This window comes from Coturnix japonica, chromosome 3 (genome assembly GCF_054131305.1).
Source record: "Coturnix japonica strain WE chromosome 3, WE-NBRP24, whole genome shotgun sequence".
NCBI lineage: Eukaryota > Metazoa > Chordata > Aves > Galliformes > Phasianidae > Coturnix > Coturnix japonica.
In genome coordinates, this window is record NC_140665.1 from 83,614,896 (window position 1) to 83,629,987 (window position 15,092).

At 40.1% G+C, this 15,092-nt stretch overlaps 1 protein-coding gene across 9 annotated transcripts in view; it reads left to right on the forward strand.

Moving 5' to 3' along the window:
* Positions 1-14,053, forward strand: part of GCLC (glutamate-cysteine ligase catalytic subunit) — a 30,136-nt gene extending 16,083 nt beyond the window's left edge. For 2 of the 9 annotated variants that reach the window (XM_085543855.1, XM_015859244.3), the window contains 13 exons: positions 554-667; positions 1,371-1,429; positions 1,518-1,654; positions 4,111-4,185; positions 5,064-5,180; positions 5,924-6,062; positions 6,591-6,703; positions 7,370-7,462; positions 8,162-8,266; positions 9,577-9,658; positions 9,746-9,849; positions 9,949-10,069; positions 12,331-14,053. In XM_085543855.1, the coding sequence (XP_085399981.1) occupies positions 554-667; positions 1,371-1,429; positions 1,518-1,654; positions 4,111-4,185; positions 5,064-5,180; positions 5,924-6,062; positions 6,591-6,703; positions 7,370-7,462; positions 8,162-8,266; positions 9,577-9,658; positions 9,746-9,849; positions 9,949-10,069; positions 12,331-12,536 (1,465 nt within the window). In that variant the 3' untranslated portion in view covers positions 12,537-14,053. Of the gene's footprint in view, positions 1-553; positions 668-1,370; positions 1,430-1,517; positions 1,655-4,110; positions 4,186-5,043; positions 5,181-5,923; positions 6,063-6,590; positions 6,704-7,369; positions 7,463-8,161; positions 8,267-9,576; positions 9,659-9,745; positions 9,850-9,948; positions 10,070-12,330 lie in introns of those variants that run through there. The other 7 variants (XR_014944889.1, XR_014944890.1, XR_014944891.1 and 4 more) reach the window with 5 other exon arrangements.
* Positions 14,054-15,092: the final 1,039 nt, after the last annotated feature.

Consider the following 15,092-nt stretch of genomic DNA (forward strand, 5'->3'; position numbering starts at 1 on the left):
GTAGTTTTTATGTGACTGCAGAAGAAGCAATGTATTGCTTACGTATAAGACTTAAGTGAAGGCCAGTAAATAATAAGATGTGCGGCCTACATGTGATTTATGTTTGGAAAGATTCTTAGCTTCCTCCTTCAGAGTTTGTCCTTCTTAAACTATGTAGTTTCATATTACTGCCTTATGCTGTCTTGCCATTCCAAGTCTCTATTTGTTTAACTGTAATCCTGCTGACTTTTGAGATTATTTTCCTGTTGTTATTATAACTTCAACAGTAGCATATAAATATATCTGATGATATGCATATAACATAGAAGAAACCTGTGCATCTGAAAAGAAAGAAAATGTTAGAGGAAGGACCAAGAGTCGGCTTGTTCAGATTAATTCAGTTAAAATAAATTGCTTAAATGCTAAAACAACAGCAACAACAGCACTAACTTAGAAGCTGACTGTCTGTCTTTTTATTCCTTTGTATACCAGAATCCTTATCTTAGGTCATCTGACACCTTTAAAATCAGTCTGTTTTCTTAACAACTTGGACTCTCATTGTTGTATTACATAGGTTAGGGTGTCCTGGATTTACGCTGCCGGAATATAAGCCAACGCCAGTAGAAGGAGGAGCTTCAAAATCCCTCTTCTTTCCAGATGAAGCCATCAATAAACATCCTAGATTTAGGTAAGAGTATTTGGAGGGTGTGAATGGGAAGCCAGATGTTTTTCTTTGCTGAGTTATCACGAGCATACCTTCAAAAGAAACTACATGGCTGCATGTATCCCAGGGTCTTGGACAGAGATGGTTGTGATGCCCTGTCTTACGTCAGACTTAAAGTAAACTGTTAAGCTCGAGGTGTTTTGTATAGTAGTTTCATGGAATTATCGGACAAATGGTGTTGATTTTGCTCCTGCAAAATTGTTTCCAGTTAGAAATCCTGTGGTTAACCACTATGCTCACTGTTAATCCAGATCTTATTCAGGTATGTTGCAGTGCATTTTATTTCATCAACATCACAGTGTTCTGAACTCAGCCAGGTTCATCCAAAGTGGAGCAGGGCATCAAATGACTTGTATAGCCCAGGAAGGGGTTTGATTATAGGTTGGGTCACAGGAGAATCAAATCATGTCATTTAAAAACAATGTAGTGCCTTTTCACTCACGCTTGTTTTCTTCAAGTCAGTAGCCTATTACTTCTGCCCATCAAGTCTCCAAAAACAGGACTGACTTCAGTGATGAAAAATTCCATTTGGAGTCTGTTATAGTCTGCTGTAAACCAGGGAAAGAAAGATCTCAGAGGAAAAGCTCAATACAAACAGGAAACTTATATTCTGAAATCTTGAATGTTAATGAGAAATTAACTGTGAAACTGTATATTCTTCTTCTAGTACTCTGACCAGAAACATTCGGCACCGCAGAGGGGAAAAGGTTGTCATTAATGTACCAAGTGAGTAGATCCAATATATCGTTTCTTTCTCAAATTAAATGTTCAGTCTGTTACTCCACATTACTAAATATCTGTGTTCTCCACACAGTCTTTAAAGATAAGAACACACCATCACCATTTATAGAAACATTTCCTAATGATGATGGAGAAGCAGCAAAAGCAGCAAAGCCAGATTTCATATATATGGATGCTATGGGGTTTGGAATGGGCAACTGCTGTCTTCAGGTAATTTACATCTACTTTTGAGATGTAACTGAATGTCATCATCCCTAAACTGTCCCTTTTTATTTTTTTTAAGTTACCTTATGTATCATTGCTGTAGCTTAGTGTAGTTGATGCATTTTCAGCATGGAAAAGGGGGAAGTAAGACAAGAGATAATATATGTGACAGGGCCTTCTTAAACCTTCTTAACACCTTTAAGAAATAAATAGCTCTCTCCTGCATATGTTTCTTTACAAACAGTGTTAACATCTGCATACAAATTTCCTCATTCATGCATTTATGTATTTTTTAGCTACTTATCATGAAGCTGCCTTACTGCTGCTACCACAAACCTACCAAATCCCTGTGGGTAGTTGCCTCCCGTTACTGTTTAATGAGAGACATTCTGCTTCTTTTATTTCCCCTGTTAATGGGTTCCCTCTTTTTACTGCTTCTATTCATTTGCTGGACTCACAGTGTCCAGTTAAAATCCAAGTGTCATTTTCTTAGTGCTTTAATTCTTTCAGTCTGGGTTTTTTTGTTTGTTTGTTTGTTTGCTTTGATGTTTCTCTTTCACAGTAACCCAGTGGGGATGATGTCTCAGATAGCAACGATGTATTTGACTGTTAAAATCTGCCTGTTGCCAGCACTGGCAGCTTGTAAGCAGGGTGAGGAGGAGCGTTGTGTTCATTCTCAGGGGGATTAAAGGAAATTCTCCAAGCTCTTGTTGTTTCACCACACTGGCAGAAATGACCACATTCAAAAAGCTTTTGTTTGACACTAAGTTAAAAAGATGAACAGATAAAGTGTTTTGGACAACATCTAAGTATGATCATTTGTTGCTGTAGGTAAACTAGGGAGAATATGGTGAAATACTGAAGTGTGTGTAAAGTAAACACATACAATATTATGTTGTATGCAGCCTGTTTTGTACCAGCTCTTCTTATGCTGCAAGACCAACAAAGAAATCCGGCCTTCACTTTCAGTCGGTCACTGTTTGAACTTTAAGAAAAATGTTAATCTCTGTTTATAGAACACAGCTTTGCTTTTTACCAAGCTTATAATCAGTGATTAAATTCTGTACTCTTGTTATTGTCAAAAGAAGAATGAGAACAAGGTGCTGTAAGCAGCTGCTTATGTGTTAACTGTTAATTCCTTATAGCCAAGTAGACAGAAATGTGCTCCCTGCCTATTGTCTGTAGTTTGTAGTGTAGACTTTTTGTCTTATTCTCACTACACATGTAGAATATGACGTGGTTTGAGATATTTTGGGGGTCAGAAATAGTGTCCCCATCAGCTCAGATAGGATCATTTGCATTGGCGCTGTCCCCTGCAAGCAGCAAGGCATAGTGCTGTGCTCCTGCCCTTGGTCAGACTTCGTGCACCCAGCCTATGAGGTTCTGGATGTTTTTGTTTTGCTTTGGGGTTTCTTTTTGTTCTGTTTTGTTAGGGTTTTTTTGAGACTTGTTCACAGGTGGGGAGGGCTTCAGTGGCAGGTTAAGAATCTGTGTCTTGTGTGTGTTTTTAATCATGGTCTGTGGACAAGGATAATAGTATTCAACTGGTGTTATTCAGGCCAATTTGCAGTGACGGTGATTCAGAGTTGAAGCAGGTTGCATAATGTCATTATAGGATCCATTCCAACCTAAACTACTCTGTGATTTATGGATATGTGAACTCAGAAGAAGGCTTTCAATCTGTTTGTCATCTTTTAACAGTATTGAGCTGACTGGGCCCTCTCTGTTTTTCAAGTGCATGAAGGGGTGATTTGAGAACTCTGGGGAGTAAAATCTATTGGAACTTCATCTTGTGTTTGATGCTGCCCTGAGCAAATTTCACCAAAACTGCAAAGAAATTATAGCTTGTGGGGACTTGTGTGGTACAGCTTCCACATCAGTAATGGTAAATAATATCTCATTTGGTTGTGTCCTGGCCTCCAGTTCAGGCAAAACTGGTTTGTTTGGTGTTTTTCTTTTTAGGAAAAAGTTATAGTAAACCAAAACAGTTTATTTTTTTTCCCAGTTGCAGGATCAAAGGAAAACATACTGAAAGCAGTTCTTTACAACTGATATTGAAGCAGGATTAGCTGTCACATAAAGCAAAATTTATATCTACCTCTGACTGTTGTTTTGAGTGAGTGGTTTCCTGGTGTGGTTCCTGAATGAACATTATCAACCCACATGTGTTGTAGATGTTAATTCAGTCTTTGGTTCTGGCAAGTGTTTGTGTATATGGCTTCACAGCTGGAGTGTTGTCATCTGAACTGTTCTAATAAACATGGAGAGAGTGGGGAAGGAAGCTTGTAATACAAATGCTGCTGATAGATGAGGCAAAAGCTTGTCCAGGTATCTTGAAAGAAAAAAACACATAAATTTCTGATATTAAGATTCTTGTACAGCATCATAGGCTCTGATTCCAGGAAGACTATGCTTGCACTAAGGTTATGGAAACTCTAATAACAACTGTCCTTCTCCATCAGGTAACATTCCAGGCTTGCAGCATTTCTGAAGCAAGATATCTCTATGATCAACTAGCCACAATTTGTCCCATTGTGGTGAGTAATGCACTTCTGTCACATCACATCCTCACTGTATGAAGGCCACTGCATGTGAAAAATAAAATCTGAATTAAGACCTTAAATGCTAGCTACGAATTTAATATTCTGGGTAAAATGTTGATTTCTCTTACTATGCTATCACATTAACTATGTCATTCGTTTAATGTCCAAATATGCTTAATGTACTTGAGCTATCACTTTGGAGTGTGTGTTACAGTCTTGAACAAGAAGCATGTGATACCACAGAGCTTATGTCACTAACTTTACCCTGCTAAACACACAAAGAGTGCTTCTGCTGAACACTTCATTTGGGGAAGCTTCTCATGGAAAATAGCTGAAGTCGCTCCTTAGGCAATACTTAAATGTTTGGCTTTGGTCTGTTTCACTTACATCTGTCCCTTTGTAAGTGTATGGGAACAAGTATTACAAGTATTATGATAAAATAAATATTGGTCTGTTTTGGATGGTGAACAGCTCCAACTCTGAGTGAGATTTATTGCAGCTTTACTGCTGGAGTGCCTGCCAAATGAGAATAAAAAGATTGCTGGGTGAATTTGTTGAGTGCAGAAGCACCATACTTGCTGATCTTGTTATGAAATTTCTTCTGCTTCATCAGCTTTCTGTTCCTTAAATGCTGAGGTAATAAGTAAGGAGAGTATCAGGTGCCACTTCAGAAATGCTGACGTTTAATCCAGGCATTTTATGGGGATAGGAGTTGAGGGACTTTGTGGTATGGGGCTTTGTCTGCATGCTAAATGAAACGTGTACTTCAAGTATTTGTGGACCAGCAGGCGTCCCTTTCCTGTGGGATTAAGGCGCTGTTTTTGGTTCCTTGGCTTGTACTTCTGTTTTCAGGTCAGGCTGTTTTCTTTTAGATGGCCTTGAGCGCTGCATCTCCATTCTACAGAGGCTATGTGTCCGATATTGATTGTCGTTGGGGAGTAATATCTGCATCTGTGGATGATCGAACGCGAGAAGAGAGGGGCCTAGAGGTAAGTGATAAGGATAGTAGGCATCTGCTTTTCTTCAGAGAAAAACATTAAACTTCATTTAATACCAAATTCTGCTTGTGGTCATCAGAGTCCCTGCTGGGGGAATTTGGCAGTTGTTGTGGTAAATATAGAACGGATTGTGTAAGCAGTCATGTTGGTTGTAAAGCTTACAGAAGCAAATACCTTTTCAGTTAGGTATGGGATTTCAGTTAAACTCCTCATTTACTCCTCCACAGCTTGCTAAAATTGTCTGTGTTTAAATTCTCCATTCTGTGCTTAGGCCTAAAAGGTAGAAATTGTTTTGAGTTAAATAGCAGGTGATGCTGAGTAATCCAGTAGTGTAAACTGGAGCTACATGGAGAGATCAATTGCCAGAACTTCAGGAGTTTCTGTAAGCATGAATTGGCATTAAAGGCACACAGGGTGACAATAAGAAAAAAGTCTACTTGAAATACTTCTTGAGCTACCCAGTTTAAGACCATCTCTAGCAATGTATGTGTAATAAACTGCATCAGTATGTGTTGAAATAGGTATAATAATGCTTTCCAGATAGTCGGGTTAATGTTGATTACATCAGGAAAATGTTTCCATTTAAGATTCATGCTTTGAATAATTTTAATTGAGGCTGTAGGGTTTTTTTTTTTTAAACAGCATAATAATTCTGACATAAGTGTCATTAGTGATCAAATCTTAGGTAACATTGTTAACAAGCTGTTAAAATATTGTATTCTTAAATTATATAGCCACTGAAGAACAACCATTATAGAATCAGTAAATCCAGATATGATTCCATAGACAGTTATCTATCTGAATGTGGTGAGAAATACAATGACATTGATTTGACAATAGACAAAGATATCTACGAGCACCTAATAAAGGAAGGTAAGTGATTGCTTCATTATGAGCAGGTTTAGAACTGTGCTTGCAGTGTGTGGGGATATTTTAGTTTTTCTTTCAATCATTGTGATTCCCTGAGAGTGACTCCTTTTCAGAAAGTATCTATGCGCTGTGATCTTAAGATTTAAAAACATGTAGATATAGATATAGATATATTCCTGCTAGAAACTGTCCCTAATTCCAGCATGAGAAGCTTAGTGAATCATGTACTAATCTTTTACTTTTGTGGAGAGACAGATCTGCTTTAGGAAACGTGGCACAGAGGCACATCAGCAAACAGAATGGCAGCCACACCAATATCCAACTGCCACTTCCAAAGAAGATCTTGTTCTTTTCTTCTCTTTAATCATTTCCTTCCTTCCCAAAATCATTGTTTTGACTTTAACAGGATGTGGTGGGTTGAGGTAGTAGTACAGAGGTGGATTGTTTCGCTTTAGGTTCTTTTAAAAGAAATGGTTTCTTAAAGCCTCCTTTGCTGCATTTGAATTGTTTCTCTGAATTCTCTTTTTGTAGGTATCGACCACCTTTTGGCACAGCATATTGCACACTTGTTTATTCGAGACCCATTGACTTTGTTTGAGGAGAAAATACATCTAGATGATGCAAATGAATCCGATCATTTTGAGGTTGTGTCTGACGTAGAGGAATTTAATAAATACATATGTGAAATTTCACTTTCTTTATAGTACTGCTTAGTTGGAGGATGATTGATTATATTGGCTAAGAATATTCTTTTTCCTTAATTTTCCATTTCAGGTAGTTCTTTAGCATATGACTTTGTAGTTATAAGCACATATTTCTGTTTAATCATTTACTTAGAAGAAGATGGTACCTCGTATTTTAAACACAAAAAAATTAAAAGGGCACAAACCTGTTACATATGTAATTGATATGGGGAACTGCCTTTTCTGTATGACTTCCTGAAAGCTCATTTGCATGACATCTCTCTTGCATGTGTCTCTCTTACACAGACTCATGGATATCTGTATAATGTAGCCATAATTTTGTAATCATAGCATGGTATTTTCATGTGTTTTTACATTTGTATGCATGAGTCCCTTAGGAAAAGACCTGTTTAATCTCAGCCCAGAAGGTGTAGCATAGTTGCTTAGAGGTTGAGTAGTTGCATTATGCTTTTTAGAAAGTCCTCACTCAATTTGGAACTATTTCTCTGTTAATTTGAACTGGAGTTACTAAGTTTGGGGAGTTATTAAGATGGTTCATTTTGCTTTAATTATTTTATGTAATGATGCATATCTTAAGTGTAACAGATGATTTCTTGTGCTTTGCAGAACATTCAGTCTACAAACTGGCAGACAATGAGATTTAAACCACCGCCTCCAAATTCAGATATAGGATGGAGAGTGGAATTCAGGCCTATGGAGGTAAGCAGGGAGTCAGCTAGCACAAAAACCTGTTTGCTTTTAAGTGGAAAAGTACTAGACATGCTGCCATTTAGTATCAGACTCTTGTTACTTGTGTTTTCTTCCCTCTGAGTTGCTAGATGCAAATGAAGTGGACAGCAGTGTTTAATCAGACATGAACTGTGGAATGTAACTGACAGGAGAATCCACTGTGGCACAGCAAAGCATGCTAATAGATTTGGAGTAATGGGGAAAGGGATATTAGGCTTGTACTAAGACTTCTGAAAGCAAAGGCTCATTTAGTTTCCAGGGATCTTACTTCTCCAGTACTTTTATTGGTACTGAACAATTCGGCTGTCACTGTTCAGTGTTTCATAAGTGCTTTTATTTTATTGCTGTCTGAGTTGAGTCCCTTAAGTAGGAATTTAAAAGCTATTATGCATTTCTAATTATACAGATTATTTGGTAGCTTTTTGTAACACAACTGCACTTTGGCATTGGTTTAAAGGGTTGAACTTGAAGTGTCCGCTGTGTTGTGCACTTGAAGGCACAGTCATTCCAGCACATACATCACTGTCTCTGCCAGTAGAATGTGTATGAATTCACGCATTGGTGTGAATTGTTGGAGTCAAACCACTCTGAACTCTCTCAGACAGTCATCTCTTTCTACGGGCATGTTCCTGCTAGTGTAATTCCATCTCTTAACTCTTTCATGTCTAGGTCCAGTTAACAGACTTTGAAAACTCTGCATATGTTGTGTTTGTGGTACTGCTAACTCGAGTGATTCTATCATACAAACTGGATTTTCTCATTCCTTTGTCCAAGGTAGGTGTGAAAGATGGGACTTGCTGGAGCTAATTGCAAAATATTTGCATCACATTTAACTTTTATCCTCTGCAGTCTAGGAATTACTAAGTGTGTGCTTACTGGGCAGTCATTTCTGTCTTTCAGTCAGTTTTCATTTGGACCAGTAACTTGCTTCAATTTAAGTTCTTCAATTGCAAATATTTTACTGCCATCTAATGGAGTTAAGCTTGCAGGGGTGTTTCTTGTTAGCTGCCTCTTGATGTTTAATGACTATCTTAGAAGTGGCAGATGGGCCCTTATTTAGAAACTGTTTACAGAATGTCTTTATTTCTGTTGTTTATTTCTTCTAAAAGAGCGGGTGAATTTAGCTTTCAGCTTTTAGCAGTAAGAATATGGGTACACCTTACCCATGTTCCTATTGCACAAAGCCAAAATGGAGTATCTATGAAAGATGCTTTGACACAGATGTCAAAATAAAGCTGTTCTCAGGATCCCAAACCTAACTCTTCTACATGTCTGAATTCATAGAATCATTATCTCCACTTAGTCCCTTCAACTTCTACATTTTAAAATCCAGACTCAATGTTGTATTTATTCTCCCAGCACATATTTAAAGTCATTTTTACCATTCAATTCCAGTGGCCAGTTCCTTTAAATCTCCACATAAGTTTATCCTGAATTCATAGAAATAAGCTTTTGGCATTTATTCTAGGGCAAAGTCTGAAAAAAAGAGGAAGGATCAAGTGGCTACTGTAGTAGAGCTATATGAAAGAGCTCTGTAAATACATCATTTTTTAATAAATGCATTGAGGTACATAACCAGGGTACCTCACCTTTAGCTTAACAGAATTGTCCTACAGTGTTATGGGTAACCTTAAAGAAGATCCTGAAGGTTTTTGGCAGACTGTATAGTGAAAAGCACTGCCAGTGCTGTGTGCAGCATTGCCATGGGCTCCCGGTGCTTTTCTTAACATGTTTAATTAAAATGGAGAAATATACTGAAGTTGTAAACTAATGGTAGTTGTACCGTACAGGTGGTGTGATCCCTTATAATATGAAATCATACCAAACCTACAAAGAGAAATTCTCTTGCTTATGTCAGGGAATTCAGATTCCAGAAATAATACAGTACATAGTGACATTGTTACGTGGAATGGCTCAGAAGCACCAAAAAATGTATTGAATATTTGTTAAAACTGAAACAGAGTTTGGGTGCAGAAAGAATATAGAGAGGTTTGTCAACTGATGAGACTCCAAACTAATGTGAGGGTTTGGAGAGTCCTTGCTTTCTGAGCTGCCATTGATCTTTGCAATATTTGTTTTGCCAGGTGGATGAGAATATGAAGGTGGCCCAGAAAAGAGATGCTGTTCGGCAGGGAATGTTTTACTTCAGAAAGGATATTTGTAAAGGTATCCCAGCAAGCAATCTAACAATGTGATTGTCAGTAATTACCGTGTTTCTTCTGACTTTCTTCTTTCCCGTTGTCTCTCGTGAAGGTGGAAATGTGGTTGTGGATGGATGTGGCTCAGCACAAAACGGGACAGGCACAGACGCAGAAGAGTACACCTTAATGAGCATCGATACAATTATAAACGGGAAGGTCGTAGCCTCTTTACCTGGAACATACAGCCTTCCCCTCTGCTCCATCCTCCCAGTATTGACTAAGCGTGTTTCATGCTGACTGTGTTCTCTCATGCAGGAAGGAGTCTTTCCTGGTTTGATCCCAATTTTGAATTCTTACCTTGAAAACATGGAGGTGGATGTGGACACAAGATGCACCATCCTGAACTACCTGAAGTTAATAAAAAAGAGAGCATCTGGTATGTTTGACACTTTCGGGCACTGATTTTCCTGCTGTTTTTCTACTTCCAAAGTAAAAAGGATGTTCTGTAGTCGTCAGTTGGGTAGAACTAGTGGCAACTGTGGCTTCCTGGTTGAGTGTTAAATGTTAGGAGCAGAGGGCTCACATGTGTCCTTTGGCTTAAATCAGGTCATGTTTAATTCTGATCATAAATGTTTCATGATCCATTTTTGAACTTAACTGGTACAGTACTCCCAAGCTAATGTTTCTGAGATATTTTTTCAGCACTTCTGCCAATGTGTGGTGTATGTTTCTACATAAACTAATCCCCTCTCCTTTAGTTTTACAAGTATGTGGAGCTAGGTCTGATAGCCTGGCAGTGGATGTGGCTCTAAAGTGTGATGACATTAAGTTGGGTTAAGCTCTGATATACAAGAGTGTGGGGACTTGTCTTCAGTTCCCTGATAAGAAGGCTCTTCTGTAAGTAGCAAAACTCCTTCAAGTCAAAGCAAACCAGATTCTTCCCATTTTTGCATGCTACAATAAAAAAATGGGAAGATGCTAGCTACTAAGATAGGTGGTATAAGAAAGATAGGTCCTTTTTAAAATGCAGCAGTATACTGAGTAGAAGATGCAGACCAAAGGCTTTAATTCAGAACTGGGCTTAACAGTAAGTAGCAGCTTTATACTGATACAAGAATCCTTCTTGTTCCTGCCATACTCAGTTTAGCCGGACAGTTAATTTCAGTCATAGAATGGTTTGGGCTATAAAGGACCCCAAGGATCATCAAGTCCCAAGGCCACAGGTAGGGCCACCAAGCTCCAGATCTGGTACTAGGCCAGGTTGCTCAGGACCACCGTCTTAGAACTCAAAACAGAAATTGGTTTTGTTGATGATGCATTATTTGGTTTTAAGTTAGTGTTGCGTTCCTTTGTAATTCCTGAAGATTGCTACAGAACCTTCTAGGTAAAGATGTTTTTAAAGCTGAGATAAAAGTCAAGTCTTTCTCCTGCCTCATAATTTAATGCTTTAGAAGCTCTTGAGAGTGGTAACAAGTTTCAATTAATTGTTGCTTTTACTGAAAATGTTCTTTCCAAAGCCTACTTGTTTGTAGAAGGCTTCTGTCCCTCAGGTATATATGCATTTAGGAACAGCGTCCTTTATTTTTAGTAGAGTGCAGAGTGGTTGGGCCATCTGACCACTAGGTGTCCGTGTTGGTATGGGCTGCGCCGTTCTTACTGGTGGTAGTTGAGGAGCATCTCTCTTGTTACACTCAGCTCATCTCCGAGCCACACACCTGATTGGTGGGTAAGAGCTTGTGCTCGTGTGTCCATCACCTTCACCTTGCATATATTTTGTTCTGCCACTCTTTTATATAGAAGTAGTATAAAACACTGGCTGCATTAATTGAAAGCACAACTTGTTTTTTGAGGGATGCATCCTGTCATCGTAGTTACCTTTATCTTGTACTGACTTGTGTGTACTGCATTCAGGAGCAAGATTTAGTAGGCTAAAAGCTGGAGTCCAGTTGACTCACAGCTGCTCCTTCACAAGGACACAGGTCTCCTGCAGGCAGTGTGTGTTTCTTGGTGCTGGGGACCCTGGGGCATCTGATGGTTGCCCTGTGGCCAGAGGTACCCTGCATGGTGAAGCAGTGTGTGCAAGCTAGGAGCTGGTGTAATTGGGAACCTGCCTGTCTTCTGCTAGGGGAACTGCCAGAGGGAAAAAGTAAGAGAGCAATTAAGGGCATATGAAGCAGAGATAGCAGCTGAGTTGGATGGAAAGTTATATAAGATCAGAGAATGGTTTGAGTTGGAAGGGTCCTTAGAGATCATCCAGTTCCAACCCCCCCCCACCAAGTCAGGCTGCTCAGGGTCTATCCAGCCTGGCCTCCAGCTCCTCTGGGGTTGGGGCATCCACAGCTTCTCTGGGCAGCTGTGCCAGTGCTTCACTGCCCTGCGTCATTATTGTAGTGGTGTTGGTTTGTCTCACACAGCTTTTCTGTTAAAGACCTCTTGCTATCCAATCTATTGGTAACACCTGTGCTAGCATTTGAGCGTGATGCCTTTATAAAAGGACTGAAATTGTGAAGATTGTACCAGAAGTGTTTGGGGCTGTCAGTGATGTGGCAGCTGAATTTTGCTTGAAGCTCAGCCTCATTAAAAAGAAGGAATGTGTTTCCTATGAAAGTATGAACTGTCCATTAATTGTGTGTAGGATGTTGTGTTTTACTGCTACGTTAGGTGTATGACTGAAATTTGGGTTCGTTTTGCCCTCAGGAGAATTAATGACAGTCGCCCGATGGATGAGGGAGTTCATCGCACAGCACCCAGACTACAAGCAGGACAGCGTGATAACAGATGAAATGAATTACAGCCTTATCTGGAAATGCAACCAAATCGCACAAGGCCAGGCAGAATGTCCTGAACTGCTGGGGGTAGGATTTAACAAGAAGCCGAGTGGAAACAAAACTGACCCTTTGTAATGAATGTTTGTTAAGAAATAGAAAGTCTTTTAGCAAAGCACTAGCAAAGATACTGTGAATCTGCTACAGTTTCATGGTGTGAAGACCAAAACAGGGATACTGCACTATTAAATGGGCCAATGCCTAAATATTGGTTTAAGGCATTCTAAAATGGGCATATTCTTATTGTTAAGGTTTATACAATGTACATGTAAATAGTAAAATATTTTTATGATTAACATCAATGTATTTTAATAAGCACTGTATCTAAAGTTATTGTGAATTAGCTTGTTAACTTTTTTATGCTTAGAAAAGGAAGATTGTCCTGAACAGCTTTGTAAATGTAATGGTACTTGTATATTATATGCATTCCAGTTACTGAATGTTTACTGTAATTTTTTAACCTGGAATGTGCTGAATAATCTACCTTATTGTGTAAGAAAGGAAAAAAAGTTCTTAACCTACCTGACTCCCAGACTTGTCCCTTCTATTTTGGTTTTGAAAGTGCTTAAGAACAGAAAAATGCATGTGCATCCCATTTATTAATCTCTACAGCAGTTTCTCGGTTGCCACAAGACCTACATCTGGGTGTACAGTGTAGAACTGGAGGAGCAGAGCTATCTCTATTCAGATAGCACAACTCCCTGTCTCCTGGTTACTGCAGGTTTACGTAAGTGCTGCCAGGTTCTTTCATAACCTGTATGTCATACAACAAAAACTCCCATCTTTTCCCAGAACATTTTTTTTTCTTATAATGGTTCAGAAATTTGCCCCACTTTTTATGATTTAACAGAACAGAAAGAGGGAAGTGATATAAGAGGAAATGGGAGCTGAGCATAAAGCTGTCCTTATGCAGGAACCAAAGGTGACTGCTCTGGGCTCTGGCACTCTTTAACTGTTGGGGGAAGCCTGCATTGCTGCTGCTCCCACAGTCAGTAACAACTGCAGCACAAAGCCAAGGACCTTTTTGTTCTTCCTAATGGTTGAGTTCCTCATTCATCATTCACTATTAAAGATATTTCTGGCAGCGTGTTTATACTTGATACAGGTAGCTGAGGTACCTACAGAGCCGTAAGTATGGGCCACTTCACCCCATCTGTAAAGCAGATGGAAGGAGACCATGGGGCATGAGTCCTTTGAACTGGGAGCCAGTGCTGGCAGTGACTGTAAGATACATGAAATTTAGCCATTGCAACTGTAAATAAAGCAAACTTACGGGGCCTTTTAATTTAGCTTCTTAACTGATTCCTAAAAGTGCATTGCATTATGGATACGTTATGCAAAGCTTAATGCAAGAGCATATAAATATCTGAGGTGTAATGATCTTTACCAAGGACTAATGGAGAAACTGCATTGACAAGGTGCACTAAAGAGAGGCTTTTATGTACTGACATTAGAATTTGTTTTGTGTTCACAGGTGTGCTTTAGAGAATAAAAAGAATGCTTTTCCATGTGGTGGTGAATTTGTTTTAATCAAGGTGTAGGCATATATGCTCATTTAGTTTGTGTAATAAGGAAATAAAATAAAATTTGCAGTATGTGTTTGTCACTTGCATGAGTTGGAGTCGGTCTCAGATTCAGCACAGAAATTGTGTCATGTTTGATGCAGTCACCGTGTTTAGTTTTATTAGAGGATTAGGGTTCGACTCTGGGAACTTGCTGAGGAGGAGGAGAGGTCGTGTGAGGTGAAAGCAGCTGCGAGAGGCAGGAACAACGTCTGACAGTGAAGCTGACGGGGTCGAGTGTCAGACCTCCGGCTCCGGCGTTTTTCAGCTCCGTTTAATCTTCCCTTTACACCACTTGGTAAACTGGGCTCCGTGCCTTCAGCCTGTTCCCACAGGGGCACGCAGATGCAGGGCTGCATAGCTAATGCCCGCTATCCTCGCAGCCCAATGCTTGCAGTGCTGTCCTCGGCCTCCTCCATGCAGCGCCTGTCCCGGCACGGAACTCAGGCCTCGCAGAGCGGCCTGTCCTGCCTGCTGCTTGTCACGGTCCTGCCTGGGATCTGCTCCCACCACAGTTAGGACAAGCTCATTGCTAAGCCCGAGGCCGGCCCTAGGTGGCCTCCTAGGCTCAGAAGCAGGGCAACGAGCTGGGAAGTGAGAATCGCAGTCCTGGGGGAAGGAGGAGAGAAAACAGTCGCAGCTGCAGTGGTATTTCAGGTCCAAACCCTCTCAGGGTTCTGGCTGCAGGCATCTGCTGCTGTGCAGAGCACCGGGCCACGCTGCATCATGCTGTGACAGCAGAGGACACAGCCAGCAGCACCAGAGGCTGCAGCAGCTGCCTGCACAGGCCGGGAAATAGGGCAGAGCTCCCCAGATGAGGCAGGAGTTGCTCTTAAAGTGATCACTTCTGGGCAGCAAACATTACTTTAGAAAGTAACAACAACAAATTCCTATCTAAGATTGCTCAGAGAACAGCACAAAATAACATATCTCAGATTTTTGTCTCTTGCCCTTCATTTATGGCCTGCAGCCTGCTGTGTCCCTCAGCTGGGGCTCTGACTTCCCACAGCGCAGCATCGGTCCTTGCCAGGAGCTGACACAGTGCCCTGAATCCAAACCTGGCACCAGAACA